At 35.7% G+C, this 11,622-nt stretch overlaps 1 protein-coding gene across 2 annotated transcripts in view; it reads left to right on the forward strand.

Moving 5' to 3' along the window:
- The window catches only part of kirrel1b (kirre like nephrin family adhesion molecule 1b), a 55,456-nt gene that overhangs the window by 40,222 nt on the left and 3,612 nt on the right, over positions 1–11,622 (forward strand). Inside the window, exons 7-14 of one of the 2 annotated variants that reach the window (XM_026925709.3) lie at positions 86–234; positions 1,328–1,455; positions 2,814–2,940; positions 3,711–3,811; positions 6,207–6,423; positions 8,189–8,296; positions 9,244–9,350; positions 10,612–10,689. In XM_026925709.3, the coding sequence (XP_026781510.3) occupies positions 86–234; positions 1,328–1,455; positions 2,814–2,940; positions 3,711–3,811; positions 6,207–6,423; positions 8,189–8,296; positions 9,244–9,350; positions 10,612–10,689 (1,015 nt within the window). Of the gene's footprint in view, positions 1–85; positions 235–1,327; positions 1,456–2,813; positions 2,941–3,710; positions 3,812–6,206; positions 6,424–8,188; positions 8,297–9,243; positions 9,351–10,575; positions 10,690–11,622 lie in introns of both variants that reach the window. The other variant, XM_026925708.3, reaches the window with a different exon arrangement.

An 11,622-nucleotide genomic window follows, 5' to 3' on the forward strand; every position in this document is an offset into this window, starting at 1 on the left:
GTGTGTTTGATTCAGTTGTATGTGGCTAAATGTGGAGAGCTCCTGAAGGGAGTGAGGCAGAGTGTCAAATAACTGTGTGTTATAGGTGGGCTAAAGGTGGAGTAATCCTGGAGGGAGCGAGGGAGAGTGTGTTCGTAACTACAGCTGATCACTCGTTCTTCACTGAGCCTGTTTCCTGCCAGGTGTTCAACGCTGTGGGCAGCACCAACGTCAGCATATTGGTGGATGTACACTGTACGAACCTCTCTCTATAAACATCAGTCCAGCTGTTCATCCGTCTGTCCATCTATCTAGATATTTCATCTGTTCTACCCATGTTTCCATCTATCAGTTAATTCAGCCATACTGTTCTGCATCTATCTCTTACAGAAGTAGCACACTTGGCTGTAATGCAGCTTCATGATATTGTTGTTGAAATAAATCCACTCAAAATGGTGCAATTATGATTTTCAAGGTTCAGAACCAGAATAAGTAGAATATGACAGAATAAATATTTACCTGTAAAATTTTACATGAACCCCTAAAAATTTTACTTGATAGAAGTTACGACATGTACTGCATGGCAACTCATAAATTCGTGGCAAAATAAGTATTACATCTGCACTGAGCACATGAGAAATGCTACATAACATTCACACTTTTTATGAGTTATACAGTATATAAGTTCTATCATGACATATTATTGCTAGGTCTATGGCAACATCATAAAGGGCTTTTCATGACATTTTATATAACATTTATGCTGACTAGAGCACTGCTAGTGATTTTTTTGTGATATGTGGTAATGCCCAATAAGAATATTAAAAAATATGGAAAATAGAAAATAACAGATGAGGCAGAGACAAAAACATTACCCGTTGTTTTAGGCTCACGTTAAGTTGTATCTTTTTTAAAAATGTCTGTGAATTCATAAGTGCTCTTTGACAGTAGATAGAGCTCATTAATTGTTTTTTCTCTCAACACCCTGGTTTCAAGTCTTCAATTTGGAACCCATGCCTGTTTTTTTAACTTAATAAAATATCTTACTTGTTTTGTACTATATATAGTTTTATTCATTTATTCTGTATCATTTATCAGAGAGTTGCCATATTTTGCAGACCTTGTACTTTTGGATGAATCTCCTGATGAATCTAATTTATTCAGCTATTAATTTAAAAAAATAAATAAAAATAATAATAATAATTTTCCATTTCCTTAACTGCCTATTTGTTTTCCTCATGTCTTGTTCCCTTTATCCACTCAGCCTTCTTGCTGTTTCCTTCCATGTTACGCAAACTCTGTCCCACACAAATTTTATAAAAATATCAATGTCTGCCCCTTTCTCCAGTTGGTCCAATCCTGGTAGTGGAACCGAGGCCTGTAACGGTGGATGTGGACTCTGATGTAACACTGAACTGTAAATGGGCAGGAAATCCTCCTCTTACACTCACCTGGACAAAAAAGGGCTCCAGTATGGTATATAATCACTATTATACTATACCTATAAATACTATACCATAAACACAACATTCTACAAAGTTAAAAGAGACTGTAGTTATAATTATGTGATTATAGTTATGTTATTGAATTTACACTGATTTATGTTGCAATTACTTAGTACTCTGGATTTAAATAAAAAAAAAAAGATACAAGAAAGTTAATAAAATCTCTAAAGTATTTGGCATTAACATCAGTCTTTAGCTGTTGACTGTCTGTATGAAGAACAAAGAAGTGTTCATGCCAGCAAACCACTGCAAAGCTTCAAAACAGAAAGGTCAGTTTTATTCACAAATACAAAAAGCCTAAGATGTTTCGTGGACAGATAAGCTCAAGATGAAGACTTTTACAAGGTAACCAGTCCTAGAATGATGAAAAATTAAAGAAAATGGAAAGGAAATGCTAATTATGTAAATTTGTGTCTTGGCTGCAAGTGAAAGTAAAAGGATATCCATAATTTAAAAACAATTGTTATGGCTGGTATCATAACTTGTCCATTTACTTTTGGTCCAGAAGTTTAGGGAAGGGTTATGTATACAAGGTCCTGAGAATCTGATATGGGATTCACTCAATATAGACAAAAATGCCTTCAGATTAAAGCTATCTTCATATTTACCTTATGCAAAAGAACAACTGAGCAATAGTATCACTGTACACATACTGACTGCACTGTTTTTTTTTAAATCAAAGTATACATTACAGAGTTAAATCTTCCATTTAATTGATTAAAAGTAATCCTAATTAATGCACCTGAACCCAGGCTCTTCTGATTTTACACTAAAACATTAAATACATTTATAAAATATTGTAAAATATCTTCATCTCATTTGTTCTCAATATAAAGATTATGAAAATAGATACACAAAACACATGCTTGGTAATCTGATCGCAGGTGTGTTTTACAAATAAAAGATGGAGGCCATATGACATATGAGTTTAAAATTACCACTGAAATTACCACCAATAATTTACAAAGATTTCTAATCAAAATAACCTGAACATATCTATATAAGTATTATTTTTTTAATGTTTCTTTGTGTTTATTAGAGAAATTGTGCTTCATCTCAGAAAAAAAGCATTTTTATTATTGCTTCAGATTTTGTAAACAATTAAGTAAAGTTTCAAATGTTTGACCTGAACAGAAGGGTTTACTACAGCAAACAATGAAACATAATGAAACACAGAAATATTGAAACAGTAAACACAACATACACTTAAATCTGTTATTATACCACCATAGTGCACTACACGCTAAATTTTATGCTATACAAATGATGTTACTGGATCTTTCTAAGTCCTCACAGTCATTTTCTTGCTTTCTTGTTTTTCTCTGGCAGGTTCTCAGTAATAATAATCAGTTGTATTTGAAGTCAGTGAGTCAGGCTGATGCAGGACAGTATGTGTGTAAAGCCATCGTACCCAGGATTGGGGTTGGGGAGACAGAGGTCACACTCACAGTCAATGGTTAGTACAACGGCACACACATACACACATACATACACTTACATGTAGTTGTTTGGCAGATGCTCTTATCCAAGGAGTTACAACCTGCAAACAAGAGTCAAATGTTAGTTTGTACAAATAGTACAGCGTTCAAAGTGGTTACAAAAAGCAGTTTCAACTGAAGTACATAAAAATACAAAAGGCAATCAGTAACAAAGTAGCAAATTTAAACCTAACTGCATAAATAATGCAAGAAATTTAAAATAAAGATCTAATACAAAAGCAAATGTTATTAGAGGAATAGAGGCCACCCCTGAGGAGCAGCAAGAACAGGACATTGAAACAGAAAACTCTTGCATTATAAGCATGTTTAGACCTTAGAGAGGGACTTGCCAGGCACTGTGAATGAATGAAATTAGATCATTAGATCCACCACGACCCTGACAAGGATAAAATGATTACTGACAATGAATGAATGAATGAATGAATGAATGAATACTCTTCTGCAGTCTATTTACAGACATTCATTCATCATATCATTTCCTTAAATTTTTCCTGAGATTCTGTCGGGTAGTGCTGTTATGGCTGTTTCTCAAAATGACTTGTTTTCCATGTAGCAAATCATTTTGCTCAGCCTTTGAGGCTGACTTTCAAGGACTTACGTCCATGTAATATCTGACCAAAAACAATAAATGCATATTTTTTAATATTTAATGTAGAACTAACATTAATATATAGCTTAGTATTAAGAATATTAATAGTGATGGGTTTTTTTACTGATTATTTGACAGGTCCGCCAATTATTTCAAGTGAACCAGTTCAGTATGCTGTAAGAGGTGAGAAGGGTGAGATCAAATGCTACATTGCGAGCACACCTCCTCCTGACAAAATTGTGAGTACATACACACACAAACACAAACCTACACACACACATACACAGTGTGTTTTCATGAAATTTATGAAGTGGCCAGCCTTGTGATGGACTGGTGTCATATCCAGAGTGTATTCCTGTCTCACACCAAGTGTTCCTAAGATAAGCACCAGATCCACTGCGCCCCTTTACAACCCTATACAACAGTTGCTTCTGATCCACTAATTTGATTGGTCATGCGCTGTATATAACAGCACTGGGACATTGCACTGGGACATTGTACTGTTTGTATCACTCCACTTGTCTGTGATTGCTACATAAAATTCTAGCAAAAGTTTGTTATGTTGAAACTGTTACTACACTTACCACGGGCTGTCAGTCAGTCTGTGCGTTGCCTGGCAACACGCAATGCTCTGTCCAGCTGTGGCTTCTTTAGGAACTATTTTTGCTGGCAGACAAAAAAATAAACAAAACATTTGGCCATGTTTAGTCTGAAATGTTAGTTAATTGATATTATCAATTATCATGCAATCACCCAGTCATGCTGTTGTACTGAATACCGGAATGCCTGTGATTGGCCGAATCACAGCCGTGCTGATATTCAGTATAACATCACTCTTGCAAGTATGATATTGCTTAATTATACATGAGCATTAGCTTCACTACTTACGGTTGTCCGGTTTTGTGTGGGTTTGTGTTTTGCACTTAAAGTGCAAAATGCAGGGCAGTGTCAGTGAACATAGCTTACCGTCAAGGGAAATAAGTATTCAGACACTTTAGTTTTTGTTATGTAATATACTTCCAGTGCATATATGTATTTCAAATTTATACACATAATGTTGACTTTGTACCTATAAATAAGAACAGAAAAGTATGTATTATACTATGATACATAGTAAGTATGTATTCACATATGTATAAACAAACTTACAGTATATATAGAGTGAGATGTACAGTGATTTGTTAAAAAAAAGTTCCTCTACAAGTCCAGCAAAGAGGTTCGCAAAAGAAGATCCCATTTTAGTGCCCATACTCACACCTTTGAAGATAACACAGCCTCTGTAATCACAGGCCCAACACCTCTCTTGCACTGCCACAAAATGCAGCCTACATAATAATTAATAAAAAAAAAAAAAAAGATTTATTTATTCATAATGAAATAAAATGTCACGGGATTGGATAGCAAGTATAACCCAGTAAATGTTGCAATAAAAGACAGGGGATTTGAGATTTGAGACATGACAAATGAGAGCTTTTAACAATCTCAGCACTTTACCCAGCTCTCCCTGTCACCTCCTCTTTTCTTCTTGTATCTCTCCCCTTCCTTTTCCTCTACCCTGTTTAAAAAATATTTTTTCTTGAAGGTTTTTTTTTTTTTTTTTTTTGCTTCCCTCTCTCTTCTTCTCTCACTCCCACCTCTCAGTGTTAATGGGTCCACCCTCCACCACATCTACATGACTACTCTGTGGATAATGAGACATGACATTACAGGGCAGCTCTCAGTGCACACATTACTTATGAAATATAAAATATGAAATAAACGAGGTTAGGGGTTGGGAGAATATGAAGCAGATAAAAGAGGATTGTGACGTAATCTCTGTCATGGCGAAATTAGGAGGCGGGAGACAGGCTCAGACACACACCCAGACGGCTTTATTTGCCTCTATTCACACAAAACTTTACTTTCACTTTCTGGTCTACACACACACAAACACACACACAGCTCTCCTCTGCGTGGCTCTCTCTCTCCCGAGGCGCTCGTCTCTCTCCTCTTTATCGTCGTCACTGAAACACGAAGACTCATTTACAGAATTTGCCGCAGGTGCGTAATCCTTACCTCTCAGCTCCCTGTCTCCCCTCTCCATTCACAAATCCATTAAAGATTTTTTTTAAAGTTGTTATGTTGCTATATGTCCCATTCAGAAACACACGGCATTTCTTAATATTAATTAAATAGTCTTGGTGACTGATACCTAATATGAACTCTGTGTTTTGAGTTTTGATTTTAATCTTGTTTTTTTATAACTGCCATGAATACTAAATAGTCACAGTCATTCTCAAGAGGAAGCAATATCAACACATTGAGCAGTCATCATTTCTCATAGAAAAGGTAATACCACTTGTGGTAATGACTGCCCAGGGAATGCACTGTCTGGAAATGCATCAGGAAGTGTTACATAGCCTTGTGACTTTGATATGTGGTCTCCACTAGTTCCGGAAAGAAACTGCTCTGGAGATCCAGAAGATGAGTAGAATGGTAATAGTGAATATATAACAATGACTCTACGTCTACATGGAAGAACACATGCTATTTGTATAACTCAGGTTGGCAAGAATGGCCAGAGGACAAATATCATGTAGCGGGGGCCTTTTATAGTCTATATATGGGAGGTCATGTGTGTGTTTCCATTTGCAGGTGTGGGCCTGGAAGGAGAATGTGTGGGAGAAAGATAGAGGCACTCTGTCAGAGAGATACACAGTAGAGCAGAGCAAGCCAGCATCAGAAGGGGGTGCTGTGCTCTCCACCCTCACCATCAATAATGTGATAGAGTCAGACTTTCAATCCACATACAACTGCACGGCCTGGAACTCATTTGGACCAGGCACCATGATCATCACACTGGCAGAGACAGGTGAGAGAACACTGTTATATGGACCGACAGAGATATAAAAATGTCATGATATAAATAATCATGAAACTGTCAGTAATTTATTAAAAACATGTAATTACTCCATGCTGCCTATAGCACATTCGAAATATGTATACAGGAATATAAAACAGTGAGTACTTCACCTTTAACAGGGCTAGGCTCAAAGAAAACCATAAAAAAACTCTGCAGTTTAAGGTCTAATTCCATCACAGCCAGGAGTCTTCACTTCTGCTAGGTAAAAGCTAGGTAAAAGCAGAAACTATTCATTGTTAATGAAGTCAATACATTTTTGCTCTGAACATAAACAGGATTTTTGAAGCAGGAATACGCATGCTTATGTAGATGCTATTTAATAACTACAGTATGTGAAAATAATTTTGATTAAGAGCAAGACAAATATAAAGTATATTAAAATACATTTTAAGCAACACAATAATATTTCTAAATTTTATAGTGACTCAGACATTTTGACTACTACATGTCTACATAGATAAATACACGATAGCATCAGTGCACTACAGAATTATACACAAATCCCAAAAATAAGCACCTCATCTATTTTCATACACCTACCAGACTTGGTGTGACCAGCAAACAGAAGTTGCATTTAGTCCTTAAGCATATACAGAAGTTTATAATTTATACATGGGACTTCCAAATGCTTCCTTTATATTCTAAGAATTGCATAGATAATTCATCTAATACATTCACTTGTTCACTAGTCACACCTGTGGGAAGATGTCGACTAGTCGGAGTGGTAGAAAAACTTTGTTTTTTGCATACTTTGTTGTATGAAAATATTTCAAACTAAATGAAGCCAATTCTACATTCAACTGCACATTGTGTAAGACTACACTAGGAAAAATGTTTTTTTTTTAATTTCCTTACTGTAGAATAAATAAAATAAAATAAAATTTGGAACATTGTCACTTTCATATAACTTTAACTTGTAGAAGTGTGCATGGTACTTGTCCTTTTAAGCTAAATAAAATTTGAATAAACTCTGAGGCCAGAGTTGAACATGACAGTGATTATCAGCCTGGAAAAAATCTCCTGGAAGCTACCTCAGACATAGCATTGTTCCATTAAGAAAGGCCAATCACTGAGCTATATGGTGGACTCTGTTGATGGACATGAGCTGCCTAGCCGTGCAGTCTGAGTTCTAGAATCAACTTTCAGCTGAGCTGGCAGTTTGTCCACGAGTGCATTTTAAGGACTGGTACCTCTTTAAATAGTGTAATATGGTACACAAATATATTGTTTTGCTCATTTAAGACACTGAGTTATTTTTTTTATTATATTTTTGTCATCCACAGTGCAGCATAAAGAAGCATTTGGGTGTGACATATTCTGTTGTTTGTCACCATTCAACTGCACTAAGAAAACAGCATAAAAAGTGATGTCCTGAATCAGTTTTTGCTTAAACTCTGGAAAAGATGACTAACGAAATACTTTTTGAATTACAGGTCTACTAGTAAAAATTACTAATTGTGCAACCCCTCAAACTGTATAATATAGACAGACAACTTTTAGCAACTTTTAGTAGGAAGACTAAAGATATTGCTCTGATTGGTATCCCTGTGGATTTTGCATGATATTGTGTTGATGTTACTGCACACAGGTGTTGATTACAGTTTCCAGGTTGAATATCTGCCTATGACTTGGAAACCACTTACCGTTAAACATGCCATGTAGACACATGATATGGAAGCACTTGTAAGTCCTTTTCACTTCTTCTTTTGCTCAGATATTGTCCCTGTGGGTATAATAGCTGGTGGGACAGTCGGATCCTCCATCCTGCTTGTTCTCTTCTTGCTCGCCCTGGCCTTCTACCTCTACCGCCAGCGAAAAGCCAGTGAGTACAGCATGTGGCTTTCATGCAGGAACATCTCATAGCAATGCATTTAGACCACTGAACGTGTCCATTCACTGCTCACGATTTTTATTGAAACACTAAATGTGATTCATGACATGAAATTTGTCTCGTTCACAATAAAATGTGAAGGTATAAATTTTAGGATTTTAGGATGCTTGTTGTTGTTTAGGATGACAGTTGTTAGATATACAAAGTGTATCTCTTCACTTTACTTTAAGTAAAGTTTTAAGTTAAATAAGACGGTGTATGTTAATAATGAAATTGTTATACATTAGCTGTAAAATAATTGCCTTATATATAATCTTTAATAAAAAGCAACAGTATTTGATCAGTTGCAAATGTACAGTATAAAACCTGACTGTTGTAAAATAAGAATATCGAAGAGACAGTAATGCCAAAATGAGAAAACCTAGATTGTTAAGTAGTTTTATACTCCATGTGTTGAAGCAGTGCATGTGTTCATGTAGTTTGTGTATTTATGATATTGTTTTATAACACTATATGCTTTAGAGAAATTATGAGACAAATTAATGCGTTTAAGTGAGTCTGAGTGATATAATTACAACACTGCTACTAATGGCATTCAGTGATTTAAACTAAACTTGACATGAAGAGGCCCATTTCTCAAACTAATACAACCAAAATCTATCAGGAATTAACTTGCTCTGTTTTCAATTATACCACAGTGCTATTGAATTTGTGATTATAAGTGTTGATTAATTTCGTATAAAAGCATGGCTCTGACACTAGTGCTGGTTATCTGTAGTAACAACTAATTCAAAGGGACTGGTATTACTGTAAACAGTTCTTGGAAATTGTTACAATGTTTTTCTTTTATTATTATTATTATTATTATTATTATTATTATTATTAAAAACCAGTCTGGAAGACATTTAAGGCAGTTCTTTTGTTGGTTTTGTTTGCAGGTCGTCGAGGGGTTGCACTGAAGCCTGACATCAAGGTCGAGACAGTCAACAAGGAGACACCCAGCCTAGAAGAAGATACTGCAGGTGTCTCTACAGCATCTCGCATGGTAAAGTCTGTACCTTGTACTCTGTGAGCATGGTAGTAACAGAGCCACAAGCCCTGCGTTCCAACCCAGTTTTCTACACATCCTCAGCAGCTCACCTTCAAAATGTATTTGAATTCTGCAGAAGTTCTGCTCCAGAAGTGAACTCTTTTGTTTTGTTGATCTCTTCAACCTCCAAGGCCCCATTTAAAAACATGACATTAGCTATTAAGTAATATAATACCCCTTGTGAGGACAGCCAGAGACAAAGAGGAGAGACAAAAAGAGTAGTATCATACAATTGCTGGAGTATTCAGATTTTCTTTTATCATTTTTGTCCAGCCTCACTAGCTGAGAAGCCAATAGAAATAGCTTTTTAGGGCTCAATAATGTATAACTATAATTAAAGTGTTGTAGACCTTGCAAAGGAAAATTCTCAACTATTGTTTTTGATAATTGTGATCATTGTTTTTGACTTAACACTTTTTAATGTGGTTATTGACCAAACTATCCCCCACAATTCCACAATCAAAACAGTAGTTATCGCTTAGATCATACAGTACTTAAAAATTAACTTCTGTCTGATTTACTTCTGTTTTGTAACTAATAAGGTGTAACAAAACAGCAAAAGTAGTGCTGTATGTATAGATATCTATAGACATGCAGCTTAATTTCAAGCCTTATCTAGCTAATCAGGTATTTGTAATGGGTAATCAGGTTCTTGTAATAGCCAATGGCCATTGATATCAGTCTTTAAGCCTTTTCCAAAAAATCAACATGACAACCTGACATTTGTACATAAGAAAGATACATTATTTAAACAGGTAGGCAGAACCTAAAGTAAAACCAAGAAATACCAGGAAAAAAAATGCAAGGAACCAGGGAAACTAGAACTAGAAACAAGATAAAATAAAATAAAATAAAATAAAAAAGTGATTTAATGATCTCGGATCCTGTCTGTTCCAATAATTATTTATTTAATTTCATAATAATAGAGATGAAGAAAAGACACACTTGATATTTTAAAATAAATTTTCCAACTATTTTGCTATAAAAACCAAAAGAGATGGGCTGGGTCAGTGTTGCATCCATTGCTAATCAGCCATTACACTCATTCTTCCACAGCACTTTTTCTTCCTTTCCTTTTCTTCTGCTGATCAACCTGATGTGGTGTTTTCCTCTTCCCTCCCTCCTTCTCTCCCTCTCCTCTCTTTGTGTGTGTTTGTTTTGTGGTGTTTTGATGGTTTAGTTTCTTCCCTCTGTCTCCCTCTCTCCCTCCACTCAGCCTTTCAAAGACGACACGGACCTGAAGCAGGACACTCGCAGTGAAACACTGGAGACCAAGGAGGAGTACGAGCTGAAGGTGAGAAGCAAGTACAATAATGCAAGCATTATCTAGATGTAAATATCAGGAAATGAAAGCTGAAATTCTGATCTATCTCATATTCATCTTTTGAGTTCCAACCCTAATGTCTTCAGTGTATAGCAAGAACAAAAGAATTGGCCTTGCTGTTCCAATACTTTTGGAGGGGACTGTATATAATGGTAATTGTGTCTCTTTGAAATCTCTCTAGTCCTGGAGATCTTCCAACTTACAAAGGTTGGTCCAGCCCTAATTTGACACTAGACTTTAAAATTTCAGTCCTCTGGCGAGGACTTATCATCTGCATCACATTTTATATTACGGTTAGCACTAAACTCTAGGGGTGGTTTTATCTGATTTTAGAGTACACTGAAATATTCAACATGTGTTATATTGCTACCATGAACAGCTCAGAATATAGAGAATTTACATTTATGCTGAGATAAAGATCGTCTCATTGGTACATCGTTTAGATTGTTACAACAATTGTTAGTCATTGTACCTTGCGAGTGTTAGCAGGCTTGTTAGTCAGCTCACTCCTTAAGAGGCAACCCTGTTTAAAAATAAAAGTATTGAAAAAGTCCAGTTTTATTTTAAATCTAAGAAAACTTGTGAGTATTTGCAGGCAAACTGATATCACATGTGCAGTGTATGTGACCAAGAGATTAAGTATGATTATGGGGTTCTGGTTAGATTTTTTAAAATCTTAAGTGTAGTTTAAATTTAGGACATCATGACAGGAAAAAGATAAATATTTCTCAAAGGATAGTTAAGGGATATTTGTTTCCTACAGCATTTCTACTTGGACACTTTGTGATAGAGGAAACCTTTGGTTGGAGGGTTCTACATAGTTCCATCAGAGGGCATGTTAGGGTTCTAGTTTTAACCATTTTTTCCCTCAAAACTGTATTGTTGGGTAGCTGTCCAGGTGCA

This window comes from Pangasianodon hypophthalmus, chromosome 21 (genome assembly GCF_027358585.1).
Source record: "Pangasianodon hypophthalmus isolate fPanHyp1 chromosome 21, fPanHyp1.pri, whole genome shotgun sequence".
Classification (NCBI taxonomy): Eukaryota; Metazoa; Chordata; class Actinopteri; order Siluriformes; family Pangasiidae; genus Pangasianodon; species Pangasianodon hypophthalmus.